At 36.7% G+C, this 26,021-nt stretch overlaps 1 protein-coding gene across 7 annotated transcripts in view; it reads right to left on the bottom strand.

Annotated features, from left to right (window-relative positions):
• MGAT5 (alpha-1,6-mannosylglycoprotein 6-beta-N-acetylglucosaminyltransferase) overlaps positions 1–26,021 on the bottom strand; it is a 113,618-nt gene that overhangs the window by 32,130 nt on the left and 55,467 nt on the right. For all 7 annotated transcript variants that reach the window (XM_086898681.1, XM_086898679.1, XM_086898685.1 and 4 more), the window contains 8 exons: positions 22,535–22,611; positions 21,036–21,125; positions 13,494–13,565; positions 12,250–12,411; positions 11,177–11,346; positions 10,160–10,294; positions 4,297–4,430; positions 641–774 (listed from right to left, as the gene is read on the bottom strand). In XM_086898681.1, the coding sequence (XP_086754807.1) occupies positions 641–774; positions 4,297–4,430; positions 10,160–10,294; positions 11,177–11,346; positions 12,250–12,411; positions 13,494–13,565; positions 21,036–21,125; positions 22,535–22,611 (974 nt within the window). The remainder of the gene's footprint in view (positions 1–640; positions 775–4,296; positions 4,431–10,159; positions 10,295–11,176; positions 11,347–12,249; positions 12,412–13,493; positions 13,566–21,035; positions 21,126–22,534; positions 22,612–26,021) is intronic.

Genomic DNA, 26,021 nt, shown 5'->3' with positions numbered 1-26,021 from the left:
GCCTGGAAGAAGGAGCTACAGAAAAGGACAGTGGGTGACAAAAAAAAGAGAGCACTATGACTTAGTAACACAATATATTTTAACTTAGTGAAAACATGACCAAACTTTGGTGGTGTTATTCTGCTGCTCTCATCTGCAGATGAGAGAAAATAAAATAGTGACAATATCAAGGAAACAAAACTCTGGTATTATTACAGGGAGATAAAATGAGACTGCACAATTTTAGAACCTTTAGTGAAACAGAATTTCCAACTCAAAATGCAGCACATTTTTCATTGTAAATATAAGAACAGAAGTAATTGAAAGACACATTTGCTTATGACTGATGAAAGTTCCCACCTTAAATTCTCCATAATGTTTACCAGCCTTTTGCATTTTCTAAAATGATTGTGACATTAAGACTATATTCTTTATTCTATCAGAAAATGTACAGAAATAGCACAGGATCCACAGCAATCTAGACAGAAGTTTCTCTAACAGAAAGACTTCAAAATGTTCAGTTTAATTATTCAAATTCATTCGTTTCCAGAAACATAACTTAATGGGTTTAGACAATGGGACACTTTCAAATTTCAAATTATGCTTTATTGTATCGATCAAAATAAATCTGCTCAAGGATATGAGTATAAAAAACACTCACCTTCCAGAAATTATCTACTTTGCCATAAACGAGAGATTGATTCTGCCTTTTAATGTCATAAATGTGTTTAATGTCACTGGAATTCAGATGCTGCTCTACCACAAATCCAAGGAAGCTGTTATCTGGAGTGTGAGCTGTAAGAAACAGAGCAGATTCAGCACCTTTGAAAATATTGGTTAATGCTACATTAGAGTGAATGTTGTTAGGAAAGAAGCTATAAGGAACATATTATGCAGCTGATCACCTCCTCCTTATTAGTACTGAAAGACACATTTGCTTCCTTTATTATCCAAAATAGTTTTTATTAATTTTAAGTCTTGCTCCATATGCCTACTGGAGTAAGCAGCTATTTTCTGTCTTGTTTCTGATAATAAAAACACTGCAGTTGGACTGAATCCAATGGTAATGATCTTTTTTGTCTGTGTGCTAAGCTTTATTTTATTATTAGAGATAAAAGAAACAGAAGATATCCAGCTTGACAAATCTCAGAGATGCAATACCAACAGTTTGAAAACCCCCTGGGATTTACACTTTTCCCCACAGTAACATCCAGCAGTGTTGGTCAGTGTTCCCTCCCCATAAAGACACAGATCTTTAGGCTCATAAAATGTAAGGGGTTCTGTTGGTTTGGATTAGTTTTTTTTTCAGAATGGGTGTTTAATTCCAGTGATGGACTCCAACACTCAATGGTTCAGGTAAAAATCCAACCCTGTTATATAAAAACTACTCCAACACATGGGGGTTTTGCCTCTAAAAAGTGCCATAGCCTCACAAGTGCACACAGAAAAAGGCTGTAATAAACAGCAGGATCTCCTCTCTAGGCCTCCTGTTAAATTCTGGCACATAAACTGACAATTAATCACATTTTGAAAAGCTTAAGAACCCAAAAGAAAACAAAAAAAACCCCTAAATCCAAAGACAACACCCCAGGCATTTTTGGTAACGCTAAACCTTTAGTAGATTTATTTTAAAAAAAGTGAAAAAAAATCTATTGCAATTATGAAAAATGCAAATTTTTGCTCCTGAAAATCAGCCAAGTGGGTAATGCAGGAGAACAGAGAAACCATACACAGTGTACACATCCCTCTGCCACTACATTTAGTCTTTCAAATGACAATTACTCTTTTTCACAATAACATGCCTCAGCAACAGCTAGGCACCCACTTGGACCTAAGGACTTTTTAGAATTTTACATAGCAAACAGCACATTTCAAATATGTCTGAAAAGGGGCATTTTTCCATCCTTTCATATTTTTGGATGAGAGACTGCATTCAAAGGCAAGGCAAGGCAGTACACACTCAAAAGAAAAATAAACCTTTGTTAAAGTTAGCACTTAGAACTGGTGGAATTCAGTGCCTCAAACATCATGGACAGGAAGCAGCACTCAGATGGATTTTTAAGCAAGACCACACACTTTCAGAAGTACCAGTGCTGTTATTTTGCATGAAGGTATTTGAATTAAAAACACAGAAAACATAAAAAGGGGGAAAAGCTCTCACGCTTCTGGAAAACTCAGAGAACAGTCAAGTACTCAGTAATAGGCCACAGGTTTGAATATGGCTTGCTTGTTGTTCAGGATAATTTTCTGCCCTTATAATCAGAGTTCTCACAACATAATAGAGTCTGATAGAGTCTGGGGATCTAGGGAAGCTGTCCAGGGTTCCAATCTGCCATAAAATCTTTACTGTTGCATAATATGCACTTTTAATCACAACCCCATAAAAATGGTGCTATCTCTGCAGCAGAGAACAAAACAACAAATATGAACTTTAAATATCACAAAACACATTGACTCTACTGTGCCTAATTAAAAAAAAAATAAATAAAATCCTTGAATAATCCACAGCACTGGAATCACTCATGCTTCAGAATTAGTTTGCCTGCAATCTATTTACCACTTTTCCTGCAGAGGAAGACCCGTAGTCATTTCCAGGAGTAAAAATTGGAAATGGTTATTTATTCAAATTCCAATACAGTCATACTCTTTGGAGAATTCATTATGACACAATTTTCTCTGCACAAGAGACTGCACCAGTGGCAGTCTATACTGCCACAACAGAGATCTCTAGAGTGAAGATTTACTTTCTTCTGCATTTCATGGAGTGGGACTGGGTAGTGCACACACACAGCTGTGCTCATCCAGCTATTTTCATTGAGTGCATCATCCCCTTTTGGTGCTATCTTGAACAGGACCTCACATCTGAATTTCCCAACAGCTGGACAACTTAAACAAAGCATGATTGAGTCCCTTTTCCATTTCAGACATAAACCAATAAATATTTGCAAATGTGGATACAGAACAAGCTCTGCTTACTAATATCCAGACACAAACTCTGCAACTACTTCCAAGTCACATTTCACCACCACATGTTTTGTTACTTGCTTCCCAATAGCTGTGAATGCAGCCTTTTATCTCTTGAACAACCTTCACTTATACTTCTCTGGAAAAACTTGCACAGCAAATGTTGACAGACAAAATATGCCTCTCTCAAGAATTTTACAGGGCAACTGAAATCAAAAGCGTGTCAACCCGACAGCAGCATGTATAATTCTGCTGTGAAAAGCAGGAAAGTTTGAAAGATTGATGATGAAAGCTGATGAGAGAACAGAGCCCTGGGACAGGGACCAGCATCAAACTCTGGAGGTGGGCTGGTCACCAGGAAATGTTTCCTTACAGAATTGGGCTGAGCAGCCTCTGCACACAGCAGAAGCCTCTGCCCTGAGCCTCCCTTGTCCTCCAGCCTGCAGTGACCCTGCACCTTTCAGAGATAACTCACTGCACCTACTGCTACAACAGCCAAGAGAGATCCCTTGATTCTGGAACCTACTGCCATAAAGTCAAACACTGGCTGTATACCAGGTCACACTAATCATTTCATCTGACCCAATTTATATAGAATTTATACCTTTTTTTGTGTCTGCTCTGTTTCTTTTTTAGGTTTGGCTGGGGTCACTTCAAAAGATACTTATCAGTGCTTGAAAGATATACACCAGTGCTGAAATTTACTACTTATTTTACCATAGCTTTGTACACTGCTGGCAAATAAACGTTAGTTCACCTGAGGATAAATAGAATATGAAAACAAGCTAGGCAAAAGTTTTACAAAGCCATAAAATAAGTAGAGACAAGAAGTTTTGCTGAATGATCATTTTTTAATCCTGAACACAAAGAAACAGTGAAGGGATGGTGCTTCTGAGTTGTTGAGGAGCAAAAGCAGAAATACAACACTATAGCTAACACAGCTCCAAACTTCAGTTCAACACAATGAAATGCAGGAGTGCAGTTTATAAAAATGTAACCTAGCAAGTTCCTCAAAGATCTATTGCTTCATAGCAATATTAGAGAAAGCAAAAATAACAAAAACAAACTCCCTCATACTTGAGGGAAAAGTCAAGCACCATTTTCCACAGGTACCCAGAGCATAAAGTTCCCTACCACTATATTAGATCATTATTTTTATTTTCTCATTGCTAGGTGGAAGCACATCCAAGCTTTTGCACAGTCTACAGACACCAACACACTTCTTCCCATTTAGAAGTTGCATTTTATTAAACTGTGGATTTGTCTTTCATAATGAAAAAAAAAAAAAAATTTTCTCAGTGACAGCATTCCTTTTTAAAGCTCTAAATTATTTATAAGCACAGAGGTACTTACGGAACATTGTATAAAACTGCTGTGGATTGAGGTTCCACTTTCCCCATGGTGTCTTGTGGCCTTTAGACTGGGCATAATGGGCATGGTTAAACTCTGGCTCAGTCCCAAAGGAATCCAGAACTCTTAGCATACACCTAAAAGAGACAAATAACTTTACTGTAACTACACCTACACATGTATATATAAGAATGTGTGTGTATATATACATAGTTAAGATAATTTAAATGTGTTTTGGCTTTGCTTGCAGCTGTAGAGAATATATAAACCAAAGGTACATTTTAATTTCAAACATTTCTGTTCATATTACACTCACAAAGACATTATGAACAGTAAATTTAAGGATATATCGGATATTCAAATAACAACCCTGGAGCTTATTTCGGGTTTCTTTGTCCTTAAAGAATAAAGTTATGCTTTAAAATCCAAGTAGAGCTTATGGGAATGCCACAGTGGTCACCTGTATTTCCTAGGGCTCTGGAGTAGAATTTAGGCAGAAGAGAGGACTTTTCATGTGTTTTCAACAATTACCACAAAACAAATGCAGCAGCCAGGGGCTACATGCCAAGAAAATCAGAGCAGAAGAGGACACTCACTGTCTTTAGTCAATTGTTTTTGGTCTCCAGGTTCTGACTTTTAGACCTACTGGAAAAACACTGAAGATGGTTTAATATGCTGAGCTCTTGCAGTCAGCTCATCTATTTGTTTATGAAACATTTTGTCACAGACTTTTGAAGAAACAATATAAAAGTCAATTACCTGCATCAACCAGCGCACAACAGAGAGAAATCCTGGCACTGGATTACAAAGGGCCTGGGATGAGAGAATCACACTCACCCTTCCTTTAAAATCCTATTAATTTCTTGAAAATTTCTTTATGTCTTGAAAAATAAAGGGCTCATAGTGCAAGACAGGCAGAAGTGTCAGTATGAAGAAGACAGTACATGTTACAGGATATAGAGATTCTAGAAGTTCTGTTTCCAAAATGCAGCCTGCCAAATCTTTGATATGACTTGGACATACTGACCACTGCCACTGAAGTGCATTTTAGGGCTGCAGATCTGCTGACTCGACCATTCTTCAGCACTCTACAAACAAAACTGCAGAAAAGACTTGTACAGGAATTAAACATCATGTGCAATTGTGTTCTAAACACATGAACTCTTGTCACTGCACATTGTATCACTGGGCTAAGGGACACAAGCTCACGGGTGGCAGAGAAGGGAGGCAGCTTCAAAAGTTACTATTAAAAATGGTTATTTTTCAGTTTTCAACATTTCCCATGTTCCAAGCCTGAATGTACATCCTTTTCAGTAAAACACCTGATTTTGGCTTTTAAATGTGAAAGAATTTAGTCCTCAAAAGGTGAAAGAACTTATCTCCAACTATTTGTCAGCTTTAAAAATAAATCATTTTAGTACTCAAAATAAATTTACATTTTACTTACATATTACTCTTTTCCCTAAAGTATTCAATAATTTGGAAGGAGAGGAAAAAAAAAAACAACTTAGCAACTTTTAAACTCTTCTATGAAATGCTACCTCTGTATTTCAAAATACAAATTGAGAAAAATGACGTGTTTTTTTTTAAACCTTCACAGAGATATTTCAAACAAAAAGAAAGTCAAAGTATACAACACATTATGATTCACCCAACAACAAAGCTGACAGATCAGTTTCTGTGCAGTGTTTTGTGTCAACTGTTCTCAATGAAAATATTTTACAACAGTGGCAATTATCTCCACATCACACAAAATACTCCAGCAGGACCAAAACAAGTTCTGCACTGATGAATCACTCAGTAATAAAAGCCCTCTCATTTCTTGGCAGGTCTTAAAACAAAATCAATCTCAAACATACAACTTTTGGCCAGGTACTTGAGTACAGGAGAATGAAAAATAGGAGAAAGTTACTGAAAAATTGCAACATTACTGGAGTTTGCCATATGTAAAGAGAGTATACATTGCTTAGTGCCTCTCTTTCTGCTGTAATCAGATGTAAGATAAGGAGCACTGATGGCTCATAGGGATATGGGGAACTGTGTCCAGTACACACAGGGTCTCTGAATCAGGACAGGCAATGTGATGCAACAGAAATCTAAACCAGAAAGCCGGAAAACAGAATATATTCATATATTTATATGATTTGGCATAAACTGTCAGAAAAAAAGATGACAGCAAAAAGTGCAGGTCTGTGCAGGAATGGTATGAGAGAGCAAAGCTTCAAGTGGTGAAACTTGCCCTTGAAATGCAGCAGAAAAGAGCTGGTAAAGATTTAAAATTTAGAAATTGATGTAGTTAATACCAGTTATGCTGAAACGATATTTTAATATATGTAGGAATGTCTTGATTGTCTACCCTAGTACCATATTCTCCATTTGTTTCACTTAATAATTTAGATGCCTTTCTTTTTTTTAAATTTTTGCATACAATACATTAGTGTTTCTAAAGTGAAATAATTAATTTTAAAAATAACAAAACAGTGCTTTTATTTTTTTTTATAACTCAGGGATACATTTTAAATTAAAATGCTAATTTTAATTTCAGTTTTCCCATTTTCACTATTGCTTCCTAAAATGTCACCTAGCCGTAGCAGTGAAGCTGCAGAGAATTGCAGCATGCCCTGAAATTGGTGTCAGACTGAGTTTATTCTCTGCCTAATTAAAAAGAGGACTGGTAGATAGAGGTAGAGGACTGGTAAATTGCTTTAGAAACATCCATATTAGTCCTTTTTGTCTAGCACATTAGAAGTAACAATTTTAGGGCTTATAAAAAAACAAAATCAGACAAAAGTAACCCAGGATTATTTAAAGCGAGCTTTTTTTCCCCTTAAGTATTGGGCAGAAGCACAGTCTTAACAGAGCTGACCTAGTGGAAGAATTTATACACACATTTTTGTACCCTTCTCCCACTTCATCAGGCCACTCAGTACTCACATTTAAAATCTTAGGACAAAAAATAACCCTCTTAAAAATGATGTATTCTAGAGAACACATACAAAGCAGGAACTTTCTCAGGATAGCTGTCACGTTAATTTATTTCAAGAAAAATAAGCCAGTTGGATTGTTGGCATATGGGAATGAGTCATTGCTAGAGACAGACTGTGGAAAAATGAAAAAATACCAGATTTTTATGTGCTGAGTGGAGGATGAGGGTGCTAAGAAAGACTGCACATCTCAAACTATATTAAGCTATTAATTTGTATATTGATTCATTGCACACAAACTGCATCCAAACATCCACACCTCAGAACTGAGAAATCCAGCACGTCCAGGCATTGTCATTGTTCTGCTTGGAAATAAGGTGCACTCCAAAATGAGATGTCTTTTGCTGTGTTCTTGCTATTTGCAGCACCAATTACCTCCCAGATAAAGCACATACTACCAAAAGTCACTGGTGCTCTCAGCTGTACAGAAGTATTTCAGAAATATTCACTCCCAAAGCAGCAGGGTCATTCTTTTGAGCTTGCAGTTCTAGAAACCTGATTTGCAACTACCAAAAATTTCCTCAGGGCTCAAGTTCACTCAGAGAGATTACATAAAGCACTCTTACCAGGCGACTGATCTGAAGGCAGAGCTTTATTCTGCCACTCTATTCTTATCTGAAGTGAATAAAAACATTTTAATTCACTTTTATCCGAGTCTGGTGTGTATAAACCAGACTGAGCTGACCCACACAAATCTACTGAAAAACACTTTCTTCTGAGACAAACAATTATTCTTACTGGCGTTAAATACAACTGAGAAAAAAAGCAAAGTTTGTCAAGAACAAGGGATCAAAACCAGCTTTATTTGGGATAATGTTTATTTTACTGGAATCAAACAGAAACAGATGCCTGTGCTGTTCTAAGACACTTAGTGGTTTTAACTACAAAACATTTTAATGACAAAAATTATAAGATAACTCATGATGCTGGGAGAAAAAACAATGATTGGAAGAGGATCCTGAAATAGGAGACAGCATGCACAAAGCTATGAATTAGTTCTCCTGCTTTAATAAAGTCTGTACTCTCTGCTAGACTCTGGATCCTCTTTTGTACACTGAACTTGAGAAAAAGCATCATGTAATTAGAGAGATTTACAATAAATGCAATGAGTTTCATGAAAGGTAAACAAAATATGAATTGTAAGCAATGATTCAAACTCCTAAATGTATGTATTTTAGAAAAGCAAATTGAAGGAAAAAAGGTATAGAAGCCATCCTAGGGGCTGGCAGAGAAGAGAAAGAAGTAATTTATTCTCTAGAACCTTATTAGAATAAGCAGTAATGGGCAGTTAGCAAGAAACCAGGCCAAGAAAAACACTTTAAAGAAAAGCTTAACTATACAAAGCAACATGCTGGGGCATCTTTTTCAGTCTTCAGTAAAAGATGAGGCAAAAATCTCTCATGGAGGACAAATGCACCATTATCTATTTTTCAGTCAGGCTATGGACTAGATGAGACCCCCCTTCCAGCCCATGAAATCCAGCACTGTACAAGACAGGCATTAAGATATCTTTTTCTCCACAAAAAGCCTCAAAAAGATTCTCCAAGGTACTTGGAGTTAAATGTAATTCTGCTCTCCTAAACAAGAAAACACCAGCCATTACCACGAAATAGTAATCAATGAAAAACAGATTGATAATTCAAGATGTAATGATTCTATGAAGAAAGAAAAATTGACTAGCTAATCTATAATCTCAATATATATTTCTATAGCTTTGTTACAGGATATACCAGATAGGTAATTGCAAGCAGACAGGAAGAAACATTTAAAATTTCTAAGAAGGGTTTCATATCCTGACCACAGTGCTGCATGTGATCTCCTTGTGACAATTACATCTGGCAGACAGACAAGCAACTGTTGCTCGGTGGAAAATAGGATTATCTTTATTAGCAGGCTCCTAAAAACTAGAATATCTGTTTACTCCCCTGCTTCAAAAAAGAGATTAAGAGTAATCTAATCTGCAATGTTTGTCACAGTATATTCATTTAAATTTACACTGTGAAGATCCAATGCTCTAGAAAATCCTGAGGCTGAAAGAGAACCGTTTCTCTGCCATGAACACCTTCCAATACCTTCCTCCAAGTAGGATTTACTGGAATTTATGGATCATGAATCACAGCTAATTTAAGCAGGTATAGAAAAATCAAAGTCAGTAATTTAGATTTGAGTTTATTTCATGCTGATATGTATTTGTACAATGCATGGGAGGCTTAATAATTTAAAGCTAAGGACAAAAAGAAAAGAGGTTCTAGAACTGCAGATGCTAAGAAAGGTGCACAAAGTTATTTCTTGTGACCCTCATCTTCCATTTCTAATGGAAAGATGTTTATAGATTACAAAAGCAACAATAACTGCAGTTTACTCTTCAGACCTGCCCCTGAAGACAACTCTCTGCCCAGTATCTTAAGGAATGGAACAGAAAATTGCACAGCAGTTGTTGAGAAATACAATTAGAACAGATAAATCACCACAATCATTGATCCAGTGTGGTTACAAACATCAACAAGCAAAACCTGCCTCTGCTATTCCAACTGAACAACAAAATGCAGTAATCTCTCAGATCATCTACTAATTCACAGAAAAAATGGGGAGGGGGAAGTGTGGGTAAGCATCCCACATGATGATGATTTATCAAGAGGATAATTTTTAAGATTAAAACCACTTGAATCCAAGAATCTCACGCTTGCTGAGGGGGAATAATGATGGCATGCAAAGAACAAGTAATAGCCCCTTTAATCCTAATAGTTAAAGACATCAGAAAAGTGCACGTTCACCTTTCAATAAATTCATGTGAATAGACTTATTTCAGTATTTTGACATGTGTTATTCAACAGAAGCTCCTTAACCAAGCAGTTTAGAGGGCAAGTGAGTGTTATACTTACTGGTAATGAACCCATGATGGACCAAGGGTTTTCTTAAACTGAGTCAGTCCCACAATATCAATGTAAATGAGTTCTACAATTTTATCCCCCTGGGTCGGGCAGCCAGATCTGTTACCTACAACCTTCTTCATAATCCTAAACAAAAAAAGAAGCAATATGAAAAAGCATTACTTTCCAAATACCTTGAATTGTTGCTGTAATACTATTTATTCAAATAATCCCAGTTTCCAAGGAAGTTTTACTCTTTTACTCCGCTTTGAAATCATGAACCATGTGAGAACACTGAAATGCTATAGATGCTCAATATTTATTAAATGTAAAGCACTACTTTTCATTAAAAATCTCATCTAGTTTAAGCAAAAGAATAACATGTTTGAAATGCTTAAAAAAATGTGCTTTGAAATCATTCAAAATAATTTCTGACTTCTACTGACAGCTTTATAGTAGAAGAGCTCTCTATAAAACAATGCTGTCATGTAATTAAAAAAGGAAAGCAGAAGAAAAAGCACATGTGCTCAAGCTTCAAACAGATGTTTTATGTCTGGTGCTGAACTAGCTGGCAAAAGCAGGACAATGAAGAACAAGGAGCAATTTGACCTAACACAAGCAATTAACTACATCAAAAGTAACATGTTTAAAGAACTTAAACCTTTATCTTAAAATGAGATACTGAGCGAAGAGCAGCAGAAACTGAAGCAGAGGACACAGAATTAGGCTGCTCTGTAACATTTCCCATTGCAGCTGGTTAAAGCACCTGGAATGTTAAAGACTAAGCTGCTTAGCTGGAATTTTACAACATTCATTTATGAAGTCCCAGGAGCCTGAAGCTACAATGAAAACACATTATCCTTTCCATGGCACATATACTTAGCTCATGAAAATAATCTTATTGTCTGTTTAGTGAATTATCACTTTCATTTTATGCTTCAAGAAATTATATACTGTTAATAGAAGCTTCAAGAGTTTACAATTCTTTTTTTTTAATTCCAGTTTCAAAAGTGAAAGTAATCTCCTTACTCCTTGAGCTCTGCCAGTGAAGCTGAAATCCTGATGTCATGGCCCAGTAAGTAGAGAGATGTAATTAAATCACTCCACTGGACTAATTCACCAAGTGGGCCACCGCTAAACGCATTTTCTGCAATCTTGAATCCAGATTCTTTTGTCAAAAGCCCCAAATGAACAAGGATCTGGAAAGGAAAGTCATATGTTTGAGTTATCGACGTTAAACATGAGACTGTTATACATTACAGCAGTTTTTCTTTCTATTAAATTCCAACTATGGCCAGAAAAAAACCCAAAAAACAACCAAAAGTCAATGAAAACAAGCCAATACCTCCACACAAATAATTTAATTTTGTAATGGATGAAAGGACTGAGAATCTCCAGCAAAGAGCTGAGCCAGCCAGGCTTAAGAGAAGGTAGAAATATGAACACACATGGGGCTGCTGCCACTCAGGACTTGTTCCAGGAATAACAAGGCAGGAAAGAAAACTTGTTGTGTTTGCAACTTTTGGATTTTTCTTAACTAGTTGAGGTAATTTTAAAAAAAAATTAAATCAAATGAAGTATGCCTTTTCACTTCAAGTATCTCATGGCTTTAAAATTGAACTCATTACAGGACGTCTAAACTGATCCAATGCAAAGTTTTGGTCAACTTTAAGTGTACTCAAATCCAAACCCAGGGTACACCATTTTGAGACACCATTTTGGACAGCAAAGATGTGCAATTGTTGTTTCCCATGACTACATAAAACACTCCAGTGTCATCAGTTTGCAGTAAAGTCACAATTTCTCCCTTTAGGACATAGTTTCTATTTAGTCTACATAGTCTCTATTTTACCCAAAACTACAGAGGTCAGAAAAAAGAAAACTTACTCCAAGACTGACTCATGCAAAACACATAAAACTGTCTGTAAAGCAAACACCCATTGCCAGAGGATTTCAAACAGCAAAATACTTCTTGAAAAAGAGTATAAACACAAGCCTTTTAGACATATTTTCTATCTCCACTCTGAAGCTACACCTGGAAGAAGCAGCTTGAAAGAGCCCATATTACAGCAACTGAAAGGAATAAAAGTGTTCCTGTTTACCTTTTTTCGTTTTCTTTTCTCCAAATTTTGTTTTTCTGCAAGTGATTTAATTGCTTCAATCCAGGTATCGGCCATTCGTCTGATGCGCAACATCATCCACCGGAACTCCTCATGCCTTGACATCATTTTGTAGAGATTATCAAAGTTGATACGAATTTCAGCCTTCAAGCAAAGCATTAAGAAACACACCAAACATTAGTAATTCTTCAGCATACTTTCAAGGAGTTAAAAACCTGCTAAAATGTGAGCTCTGTGCCTTATATTCCTCTTTTTAAAAAAAAGAAATAGATAAAAAAAGATACACTCCTAGAACAGTAAGATTTTAGTTCAAATATTAAAGATATACTTAAAAAGATACTTCTAAGCTACATAAATTGCTGTTATTTTTATCAGTAGTACTTGGTACATTTCAAATGTTTCACAATGCATTTATTTCTGCGATACAAGATCTGGCTTTGTTCATGTGCTTCAAAATGAGTAAAAGTATATCTAAATCATAATATAGAACAGTAGGCTCAAGATTTATGTATATCATGAATCTTGCAAACACAAGGAAGTCTCCAGTTATACCAGAGAGGAAGAAACATTGCTAGGATATAAATTTTAAAGGAAATACTAATTTTAAAGCTAGACTTTTCTAAGATCAATTGGTTATACAAAATGAAACAGCCTATATATATATATATTATGTAAGTAGTGTTCATATGCAGCCCAGCAATTATCTTAAATTATCTTAAAACACCTAACTGCTACATAATTAGGCTGTAACAATTTAGATACAACTCTGTGTGCTGTATAGTATTTAATGGGAAAAAATTAGGAGTAATCAAAATTTTACTACAAACCTGAAATGGATATAAACCTTTTCCATTAAGGCAGTTTTGTAAAAAAAGGCACAGTTTTTTTGGACAATAAAAATGGACATTTTCACCTATATTTTAAACTGATGAGCAGTCTGTGTTTTTTAATTTTTTTCATTATCTGTGTACAGTATTTCATAAATTTAAACACAAAAAATGTGTTTAATTAAAATCTACCAGCAAGAGCATAATACAATGACTGGATGTATGAGCTACACATGCCAAGGAGGATTCCTTCCAGCTTTGAAGATTTGAGGAGTAAAAATTGTAAAGTTGAATTTTTTTAGCATTTATGTGGCACAGGATTCCAGGATATTTTGCATGAATCACAATTACTGAATTATTGCTCATGTTTGTCCTTATTAAGGACATGGTTGTTCTTACCACTGTTTTTTGATCAGTTTCTTCATTAGGATTTTTTGCTCTCCAAGGTAAACGAGGACACCAATTTTCAACCTGTAGAACAATCACAGCAAAAGAAATAATGTAACTTTATTTTTAGCTTCTTGACCAAAGCCTCCACTCACTGCCTTTATATTATACCTTTATGTTAACCTGATGGCTTAAAAAGGCATCAGCTGATAATAAGGTGATCATTTCAAAATAAAACTCTTTTTTTTTTTTTTCAGGAAAAGCTTAAGGCTACTTTTGCAATTCAATGCTCTTTTAACCCAGCAAATTTGCAACCAAAAGTCTCATTTAGATATTCGTTCATAATAATGAAAACATAAGATCAAGGCAGACATTAGCTGTTAAATGCTCAAAATACTATTTCTCTGAGCAGTTCTGAACTGTTTTCAAGAAGATTTTTATGCTTCTAGACCTTACAAAAATATATATTTTGGAACATTATCATTTCCCTAGAATATCTTTATAAAAAGACAAAGCCTGCTAAATCAAAGGAACAAAGTTCTACCTTGTAGCAATGCAGGCCAAAAAATTAAGAATCATCATAGACTCAAAGCCACCATGTTCGAAGGCTATAAGAAAAGTATATATACTTAAAAAGTATATATACTATATAAAGTATATAAAAGTATATATAAGTATATATAAAGTATATAAAAGTATATATAAGCAACAATATTCACAAGCATAAACAGCTGTGATTCTTAGAGAAACATGATCAATGCAAATGCAATACTTCTGCTACTGTCCACTAGAAAATAAAAAAAGTACAACAGGGAGTAGCCAGTGAAGAAATAGCAAATGGATGTGAGTCACTGAGAGCTCCTGAGCTGTCCCCAGGGATCTTGCCTGCTGTGTAGAATTCTTGTTATTTATGTTCCATAAGAAATGAGACCACTTGCTCTGGGGAAGGAGGAATCTCAGTGTTGGAGGCAAACCCATGAAAACTGAAATATGACTGTACTGTGAAAAGGGGCAAATGTAAAAATTTATCAGCTGGCTGAGACACCCCATCACTACTGATTAAGTTCATAACTCTCAGAGAATTGAAAGTCAGAGTTGCTCTTACGGTTCCTCCAATCACAGTCTTGTCAAAACACAATTTTAGCTTAATCATGCTGCCGAAGCCTGGAGCATTACAGATTAAAGGCTTAAGATCACACCATATGATTGCCTAGGAGGCAAATCACATGAAAATAAATGAATAGCCATACTAACCTCATTAAAGAGAAGAAATGTATCAACCTTGGGTTCCCCAGACAAATTATAAAAAAGCTTTTTGAATGCTATGACTAAACCTACCCAACGTGTTTAATACAACATTTGAAAGCAGTGACTTATCAACCTCCTTTGAAAACATCTGACTCTTCAGTGGCCTTCAACTCTGGAACCACATCAGAAATTGGAGCAATTATCAATCCTAACTTTTACAACCATAAAGTTGTGGCAGAAAAGATTTGCAAGCTCCATATTAAAAATCATGCAGTCACAAACTCTCTGTGTTTTTTTCCTTTGTTTTAATAGTACAAATTCTGCATTATTCTTAGCATTAGAACTGATCTAAATTAAGATATGACATTTCAAGGACTACTGTACGTGCCCCTTTTCTGACTTCATGTATTTCACATTGCACCACAAGGCATCCTAAAGGAATTGCAGATTTTTCAGGGCTGTCAAGGACAGCTCACTGCACGCTTCACTGACTGAAAAACAAATACAGTTCTTTTGTGCTTTTAGAAATATTCCCTCTAATCTAAAAATAAATTACAATAATTCTCATCACAAATAAACACTTAAGGAATAGATTCAAAGCAATATCAGTGCCTGCAGTTGGTCTGGCTCTCATTTTTCCTTATTGATCTTTAGCAACTATGGCAGAAAGGATTATCATATCACTAAAGTGGGTCTAGATGAAAACTCCATCAGAAATATATAAATACTTCAGCTTTTTATTTGTTTAGGTACAGAAGATCTACATCCAACAAGCCCTAATTTTGAGCAAGGTAAAGGAAGGCAGTGATGTGCATTTGGATCCTGCTCTTTAACTTGTTCATTTGATCATTTAAGACGAAACACTAAAGTTGCCTCTGAACCAGGACTCCTCCTCCCCATTTCCAGCACTGCCTTTCTCTCACTGGGTTACCATCAGCTCCTTCTCCAGCTTATTCTCTCCACAGCAACCTACTGATGTACTGTCATGTAATGATTTAATGGGAAGGATGTGATACCAGACAGATTAGCAGTTAAAGACGACTGTTGGGAAGCAGCAACGGCAGATTTGAACACAGACCATTTTTTGGATGAGTGATATAAATGCTAAGCTATTATTCAGAACACACTATATTTATCTTTGTACTGTCATATTTTTGAATGAGACCAGCTGTGCCTCCTGTTCCTGGTACTGAATTCAATGCAAATCAAGCCCATTAGATAGTCTTTGATCTTGCTCAGGAAACCATGTCCACCTGAGAAGTCAAGTGTTCCCTACTCAGTTTGGAATCACATTTGTCACAGCACTGCCTGGAGTTTAAGCAGCCAGCTCCTTCAGGTTAAGTTGCACAGCAGTTTAAAAGTTTGAAATTGAAGTGCTACATGATTCCAGATACTAGAGAAAAGCTGGTGTTTGAACTGCTCTGAGGTGTAAATGGCTAGGTTTAGGATGAGAAAAACAAACCCAAACAAGCCTAATAAATTTGAAGAGTACTTGCTTTATAGAAGCTTTGCAGGTATCTGTTCCAGTGACTCTTCCTCTCACACACTGAAACTGAATGCAAGGCAAGATTGCAGCACTCGACTCTATTACAGAGCAAGTCCTTCAAGCAGAGTTTTAAGAACCTGGCAAACATCTGTAGCACTGGAGTAGTCTGAGCATCTTCCAAATTGAATCAAAGAATACTCTGCCAGCAGCTCTCCACATCCAAAATTTCAGAAAGACCTTTATGCTTTCAAAGAGTCACAGTGGGAGTTGAATAAAGCTGGAGCTGAAGAGTATGTTCTTGGGATAATCTTCATTTTGGACTCTGCCAAAGGGCAGATGCAGCCCATCCACAGGGAAGCTAAAACAACTTTGCACACAAAGTGAACACACTGCTCAGTGTACTTCTATCCATGGTACAGCGCTGCTCTTAAGTGTTTTAAGACAGTCCAAGAGAAAAGAATGCACAAACAAAAAAAAATCCAATGTAATATGTGGTGAAAGCAAGTGCATCTTTAAATTTATTAGGCAGTATGAAGGCAGGCAGTGAACTTGTAATGCCACACATCCCTTTGAGAATCTGATGTGAAACAACAGCTCCAATTGGGAAAGTGACTTTCTCAACTCCTATTTTTTGTTTAGCATGTTTAGCAACATGACAGAATCCCTTTGAAGGGGTTACAGGATCTGAGGTGTGCAAGATGAGAGCCTGCCTGGTTAGTGAAATGGAGTAGGAGCCAGGTGGCTTTGGGTGTGGTTGTTTCAAATGTTGGGCGTTAGGTACCCACAGCCCTGGTGACATTGCAACACAACATTTCACACATCAACAGAGGCACAGAGGCAACACATGGCCTCTTGTCTGACTCCAGTAATGTGCACTGTATTTGATTCTTCTCATACACTGGCATTTATGTCTTTTCCAACTAGTCATTAAAAGACTAATCCCAGTTTAAGGTGACACAAAAAGGAAAAATAACTGAGCCCAAATCATCCAAAATCAAGCCAATTCAGTAATGAATAATTCAGGGACAAAGTGCTGACTATCATTAGCATTTCAGTTCCTTAGGGACATGTGTAACACGACTAAATAAGTCTGAACCTTTGGTGATTTACATTTCAGAAAACAACACTGATTTTGTCAAATTTCTGAGTATTTGCATAGAATTGAAAGAAGCTGTTTTGAAGTTACATTCCACTGAAGAAATGCAAATCATTAACTCAATGTCCAGGATTAGCAGCAGAAGTTGTGGAAAGGGGACTTCCCCATAGATGTGAGCAAACTTCAAGAAACTGGAAAAACCACAAGGATTTAAGGAACTTCTATAATAATGACACCCAGGAATTCTCACTAAATTGTGCATCAGACTACAGCTTGCACCCTGGAAACAAATTCATGTTCAAAATCGCCTTTATGTTTTTCTGCTTTAGCCCTCAAAGCAGAAGTAATAGTGTGAAGGAAAATACTCCCACAACCAAACAATGCCTTGTGTTTCCATCAAGTCTGAAGGACTGAAAACAAGAATTCTCTCCAGCAGTGTATTAGCACACATGCAGAAGCTACAGGAGTCTCACAGACTGGAATTCAAACCAGCCTTAAATCTTTGAAGTGTTGGATTCCAAGATGGGTACCAAAAATTACACGTGCACCTGAATGGTGAGCTGGAGATCCAAAGCCTGGGATTTTAGAGAGCTACCAGCTGACCACCAGGCACAACACCAGTCCCACTCCTGTGTGGAAAGCAGCCCCCTCAGAGAAATACATATGTAGATAAAAAAAGAAAAAAAAAAATAAAATCTATAAGCCCCCTCCACTTTCTCCACTTTTTTTTTTTTTAAAGCTTCGAAATAGTGTGAAAAACTCATTTTCTAGAATATATTTTTAAAAGCTTCATTCGTCAGCTTCAAACTGACATTTTGCAGTGAAATATATTTTTGTACTGCCTAGAAATTAATTTTTTCCCATTTCTACCCAGAGGCAATGCCATTCCTGAAAATGATAACTGTGCTAATGCCATTATAGTGTTAAACAACTGCTTTTTTCATAACTAAATACTAAGTTTAAAAGTAACTCTCTTTTCTATGGGCACCACGGTTAAAAGGAAGCAAGTTTAACTCGCTTTTTAATGTTTGCTATTTCTAATCCCTGTCTGGCTCAGTATTCAAGAGAATGTAAGTCTGGTTTTGCTACTCAGGCCATTTGTATCCCATCCACTCCTCAAAGGCTCAAGCACAATTAGTGTTGTGAGGACCAGAGGGTGCTGAGACCCTGGCACAGTTTCTAAATCTTTATATAAACTGTGGACAAATTACTTTGTGTGTCTGTGGTTCTGACCCATATAGTCCACCAAAATGAAACGTTTTGGGCTCCTTTGTTTACAAGTTTAAAATTACATTACAAAGAGTACTGGATGAGCACAACGTAATTCCCTAACTGAACTGCTTCAGAAGAAAAAAAACAGATCCCAGAAGAGCATGAAAGAGCACAGACACTTGTCACACTAGATTGTAGAGGTGATTTTAAGAGCAAAAGTAGACATATGCATAATTTCATGCACAGTGTTTTTCCAAACTGAGGTTGTACATAATTTGATGCATATATTGCCTTTTGAAAAATGCACGTACACAACCATCTCACTCCAATAGTCTAACCTTGAAGTAAAAAAGAAAAATCTTAACAGTAATATCCTTTCCATTACCCTAATGCATTTTAATATTTTAAATCAGCAGTTCTGACTTGGGAGCTCTGTAGACACATTTATCATTCAGCTGTGCAACCACGCTATAAACTGTCAACTCTTCATCACTGTCCACTTTGACAAATTACTCTTGCAACAGCATTTCCAAGTTATCCCTAGCAGCCAACACACCTCATAAATCCACATCATTGTAGTGTTATTAGAATTTCATTTCATGCTTGCATTCGCAAACATTTAAGCTTTCAACCTCTGCTGCTGGACATTAATCATGAAATTAATCATAGGATTAAGAATGCCAAATTTAAACTCAAGGTTAATAACACATTCACCCAATATTAGTTTTACATTCTGTCATAAGAAAACACTCTAAAAAAAAAAAAAGGACAAGACCTTTTTCTGAAGTTACCAAATATGCACATAGGCTAATTGCACTTTTATTCCTTCAAGAAATGAGAAGTTGACCAAATTAAATATTGCTGCTTAAAGAAAAATTTTGAATCCTAAGACCCTTGAAAAAACAACCACTTGGCCTCAAAGTCTGCTCACATTTGGGCATGAAAGTTCAATTTTGAAAGAGCTAACAGCATCAACTGCCTTTTCAAAACTGATAAGGGAAGATTGTCACGTAGAATACTGGGATTTAACAGAACTGCAAAATTATAAATGCCATTGAAGAATATTAGACTTGCATTCAGCTGAGATACATCATCATTTTTAAGATATATCTGCATTAAAACCATGAAGGTGGTTGACAGAGTACTAATATAGATCTGCAAACATAGATCTGCAGATGCTAAAACAAAATCTTCTAGTAGAAACCTCAGATCATCTTCAGATGATTATGAAATATCTCTATCCTCTATGATAAATAAGATAAATAATATAGCCATCCTGTATCTTTTCCTTCCACAGCTTCACAGCCCATAAATAAATCAACACTCAGTGCTAGAAATGGAATGAGTCAAAACTGTGATTCAACCCAGCCTTTGTTATGCCTTCAGATAAATGTTTTGGATATGCATTTAACTATTGCTGCTTCAAGCAACACCCCCAGAAGTTCAATGACAGTCAACTGAGTAAACCAACAGAAACTGCTTTGATTATGACTGAGTTATTTATATATTTATATATTTATATATTTTATATATAAATATTATATATATATTATATATTTATTATAAGACTTACTGTTTTAATCTCAGATATATAATTTAAAATCCCAGCCCAACTCTCCCAGTCTTACAAAACCTATGAAATTATTATTAGTTGCAATCCTGCAGTCACAGTGGCTCTTTCAGTTCCTTGCAAGGAGTGAACCACTGGATATCAATACTACTTCTAAGATCACTTGCCATAAGTTACCAGAATTTCAGTTATAAGAGAGAAGAGGCCAAGTGATCAAATACACCTGACTATTTCTAATGCATGCACTTCAAGCCAGTAATAGAGCTCATGATAATTGATAGACAATAATTGATAATCAATAATTGATAGACAAAATTAATTATTGGGAAACAAGTATACCAGAAATAGAAAAAAAAAACCTCACCACGACAAGCACCAGACTCAGCTGTGTACAAAACACCTTAGGCTGTGAGAGGTACCAAAGGCTTTAGTCAATATAGCTGCAACTTCACTCAAAAATGTGACATTCAGGTTTTTGGTTTTGTTTTTGTTTCTGCTAACAGATTCCACAATTCACAAAGAATCTCCGAGCAGGAAGTGGCTGTGCTGCTTAGGACAATGGACCATCTAGCACCACTTTCTAAATTTTCCATTCCAAATGTCTCCCTGTTAGTACCTCAGCAGCTGCAACTAAAAGCAACAGAAAAAGTGTTTAAAGGCAAAGATCTCTGAGCTTCACACCCAGGTTTAACAGGATACCCAACATGGACTCCCTGGAGAGCTGCTGCTTACATCACTGCAGTTACAAACATTAGAATTCTCCAGGCTAGAAATGCCTGCAGAGTTTATGAACAATAGCAATTATAAATTCCATTTTAATAACTTTTGCCCATTTACACAATTTTTCTGAACAAAATGATGATTTCTTTTGACAAAAGTACAGTTACCAAAGATATGAAGGCAATATGAAGTTTTCCTTCTGCAGATTAAAAGATTACTGACCTCACTGAGGTAAATAAAAAAGGAGCATGTGGATCCATCTACACCATAGCTTGCATAACAGGGATCTGATCGCCACATATCTTTCATCCACTGTAACAGAACAAAGACACAAAGTTTATTAGGTTAAAGTACAACAAAGTAGCTCTGTTTCACACCAGGAATAATAGGGGAAGTGGCAAAGTGACTGTAAGTATCACAAATAAACCAGGAATTTTATTAATGATTAGCAGCACTCTGTATTCCTGAGCTCAGTAATGCTGGGGAAGCAACAACACAGCAGATGTAAGCACAGCTTATACAAACTGGCAGCCAGGCAAGCAGAGACAAATATCCAAAGGAGAATAAAACTGGGATCCAGACATTTGGCTGCAGCTGAAGTTGAATGCATTGTGTGTTCCCCACCATGATATTCTCCCTCTAGAATTTCACAGATCATTTCAGTTACCAAGACTAAAATCTGCCAAGAATCTGCCATTTCTGCAGAAGCAAATAATTAATTTCAGTTCATATTTCAATATTCAAATAATTTATTACATAGTCACTATGCAGCCTGTTTGCCAAAACAGATCAAAACACAGACCAGAGATTCAAAATTTAGAGACTTTTAATTTCACAAATACTTGGGCATTTAAGCAAGCAGAAATTTTTCTATTGTCCACCACTAATCATGGAATCACAGAATGGTTTGGATTTGATCTCATTCCAATACACCTGCCATGGGCAGGGACAGCTTCCATTCGACCAGCTAGCTCTGAGCCCCATCCAACCTGGCCTTGAACTTTTAGGGATGGGGCATTCACAGTAATAAATCAGTATCCCTTACATTTGAAACATATCCTGGGGGAAAAAAAAACCCTTGAAAACCTCCATCTCTGCAAAGTTGTTGGAGTTTGTTTCTTTGGTTTTGTTGCCTTTTTTGCTTTCCAGCTAAAGTCTGATGGGTTGTAATATTATTTAGCCTTTCCAATTGCACTATTAGTAAAATACAGGACTTATGTAGAATCCACTGTGAATCCCAGAATTCTGGTTGCACACTTAGGCACTGCCTACTCATGAGCAGAAGAGGCTGAATGTTTTCAAGAGAAAAGGGGAATAGAGGCACCACACAGACCTGTGGGTAAAGAGATGAAAGCAGTGCAAAGAAATGTCATGCTGGAAAAAGGGCTGGAGTGAGGTACCCACAGAATCACAGTCCTGGGACAGGGGAACACCAAATTACTCATGATGGGGAAGAAAACAGGGCTTTTCCAAAAGAAGTTGCTGAATAACAAGATAGAATTCAAACAAGAAGGCTTTTCAGTAAATAATAATATAGCATTTTAATATTGCCCTTTTTTCCTGACTTATGTGGATGCCACTTTATTTCTCTGCAGCAGTAGTACTAAAGGCTTGAGGTGAGCAATGCTGCAGTGACACACAGTCCTAAATATCATATTTTTGACTCTTGCAACACATGTTCCATTTTTAATAGAATACACATAAGATTAAAACCAGCTCACCTTTATTTTCCCTTCACAGTGAGGAAAACCATCCATAGGAGGCAATTCACACTGTTCCTGGGCTCCATTTATGAGATCTAAAGAGAAACACAGATCATAACTGAGCTTCATTTCATAGTTCTGACAGATAGCCTGATGAATCCTGCCTTTTATTTTCATGAATCCACAGTCCAGACTGAATGAAGGGTCCTACTGGGTAATATTTTTTATAACATTAAAACTCAGTGTGCTCCTTTTTGACGGCACCAGAAAATGGTTGCATAGATTTCAACTCTGACTTGAAGCAAAAGTGCTGAATTAAAAAAATACATCTATGAAGACTCAAATTTTAAGCTAATCCATACTGAAAATGAGAAGAAAATAATTTCTTAATCAAAGTGTGTTTAAAACTACTAAATTGCAACGATTTGTTTTCATTTGTCAAACATTTATAGGACATATATGGCTCTTAAACATAAAACTAGTTATTCAAGCTCTGCTATCACTTTATCAAATACCCACGATCTGAAACTTGGCACCAGATATATGACCCAATTAATAAATGTTGAAATATGATCTAATTTAACAACTGAGTAGCACTACATAACATCTCCCAAGAAATATTTCCTATGGTCTCCCAAGATCTTTTTTCTCCTTTTTTTGACCATTTTAATAATTTTTTTCATTTTAGATTATTGCAATGCATTAAAGACTGTAATATAGAGCAAGATTTCTAGCCCATGAGCTAGGAAAAAGCAGTAGTTTTAAAGGACATTGCCCCTTCAGCTCCAAGGGACTTTCTTCTTAGAAGAACCCCCTAATGCAGCCCTTTAAGGCAAGAGAAATTATTACCATGGTGGAGAGATTCTTGCCAAAGGCAGTGGAGGAGAAGGTTTTCAATTTAGGTAGTTCATCCCACAGTTATCTAAATTATACCTGCATCATTTCTGGCTTTTCCTACGGGCAAGAATCAAGATCATTAAAGTCAGCCAGCCATCAGCCTAGGAACACTTAATGCTGTGGCAGTAACTGCACAATTTCATCCAGAATATGTTAATTAGAGAGCCCAGAAGAAAATACAAAAGAGGACTGCAGTATTAGAACAGAACAGTGACAAAAATCTGTAGGTAAAAGTTAGAATGTATCATTATATTATATGCAAAACCCACGACCTGATCTTTCCCAATCTTTTGCAAATAGCTTCTTTTAAAGATAGAACTTGAAATGTGAGCCAAGCACTGCAAATTGAACTTGATGGGGGAAAGAAGAGTCATGGCAGGAAGTCCCTACTTCTTTGTCAGTCTCTGCAACAGGAGTGATTTGAGAAACTGAGCTGTGCTGCCAATGACAATCATACTGAAGCAAAGTAGTTTTTACAATGACTTTGGAATTTCAAATCAATAAGCACTTTCAAAATATTCTGCCTATCTTCTTATCCTTATGGGGTTCCTGCAGACCAGACCACCGACATGTAAGGCTCTGATTTCTGCTCTGACTACGAAGATACAGAGCATGCATACAGACAGCAGCAATTTAAAGTATATTCTCTATTCAGTCAGTAGAGCTACATAATAATAGGACATTTTGCTTTACTGCAGTTCAGGAATCAAAACGTCCACTTGCATCACACCAAAATCAGTAGTGAGATCTAACAAAGAGGCATGGTTACTATTATGGTAATTTTCAATAGTCAGTAAAATTCCATTTTAGAAGAGTTTTATGATCTAAAATGGTTTGTGGGCTTTTCTTTTATTTCCTCCTAAGTCTGAATGCAAAATAACAGTTTTACATAAGGCATGTCAAATTGAAGATCTTCCTAAAACAAAAAGAGACCTCTGAAATCACTGGTACAACATCAGAGATGCAGCTCAACCATAGGGAAAGTTTAACTTTCAGCATCATACTGAATTTAGGGTGGAATATGCTGAATGCCTGGGTACAGCTTGCCAACAAGAATGAGCCATTAATTTTGTCATTTAAAATAAAAAAAAAGTCTTCTATCTCGAGTTAATTATGCTATCATATGATGGCTTTCCTCTTCAGAAGGCTAGTCAAGCAAATCCTCTCTTCTACTTAAGTCCTATTAAGTACAGGGTAATACATAAGCACAAGCTATAATTTCTTATTTTACAGCACACAGTGCCAAGTCTATCACTTATACCATATTTCATTTTAATGGGGATCTCGTGGCCTGTTAAAGAAAGAAAAGATGGAGAAAAAACCAAAAATGTGGACAATAGCCTGATTTTTGGTAGATACACAACTGCAGTTTACAAGTTTTCTTCTGTCACGTGTAAACACATTCTCTGCATCCCAGTGTGGTTTTGCTGACAGCAATCATCTTTAGCATCTTTGCTACTGCTCATTGCTCACAAGGTTTTAGAGGATCCCTGTATTTGCAAGATCTACCTGCAAGAATAAAACCCCTCTTCCAACAGTCACACATTGCACCAGGCTCACACTTCAACAGCTCCCATTAGCCGTGGCGGTAGCACATAGAGATGCATCCCAAGAAGGAACATCCCAGCCCTCCCTGCTCCTGTCCATTCCAAGAAGTAAAAATGAAGACACAGACATTTTTCTCTGCACAAACTGAAGACTTTCTCAGGCTTCTGGTCTCCCCTGTGGGCAGCTGCACTGAGGCTTTTCCAGAGCAGTCCCACTATTGCTCTTCCACTGGGATGGGTTACACACAGATCTCTCTGGATCTCTCCAGGATAATCGGTCTGCATAGGCAACACAGGACACTAATGCCCACCTTTATCACCTCTAACCATGTTGAAATGTTAATGTCTCTGGGAGTATTACACCAAGAGTATCTGACATCTTTCCCCTCTTCTTTGCCAGCAACAGTAAACACTCCTAGGATTCACCTTCCTCAAAAATGTCCGTGTTTTTTCTCCACCATAATCCACAGACAGAGGAGCTACTTTACACAGTCACCAGCTCCTCACTCCCAGCTTCCCATTCAGCCTTACCATGGATCTATATCCCAAACACCTACATCAGCTTTCACTTGCTTTATTCTCAGCTATTAATCAGGTAATAGCACAGTGAAGGCAATTCTATAAATATAAACACTCTCATGAAACAATTTACATAAAACTACTATCCAGAGCAGAAAAAAAAGTAGCAATATGTGCATACAAGAGGAAATGAATGTGAAAGAACAGGAGAAGGAACAGAGAAATGTAATTCTGTTCCATCTGAGTATTCCCTAGAGAAGCAGTCTTTCCTCTGTGCTTGTGAACAGGGAGCCAGCTGATGCAGTCAGACTGGAAACACATCCACATCAAGGACTGCTGTCCAAAGCAACAACTGCTTGCAGAAATGGGCAAGTCACTGCTGGCTTCCACACATAAGCCTGAGAATTCAGTGCACAACTCTGAATTCACCAGTGAATAATCCTGACAGTTCCAGTCAACTACTACTTGCTCTTCTCGTACCCTTTCTTCTTGGCCACAGTCAGTGTGAGTTCTAGGCTGACAATCATCCCTCCCAAATTTTT

The sequence above is a fragment of the Cyanistes caeruleus genome, chromosome 7, assembly GCF_971803275.1.
Source record: "Cyanistes caeruleus chromosome 7, bCyaCae1.hap1.1, whole genome shotgun sequence".
NCBI lineage: Eukaryota > Metazoa > Chordata > Aves > Passeriformes > Paridae > Cyanistes > Cyanistes caeruleus.
The sequence above is the reverse complement of the archived record's forward strand: the minus strand, read 5'-3'. Positions and strand labels throughout refer to the sequence as shown.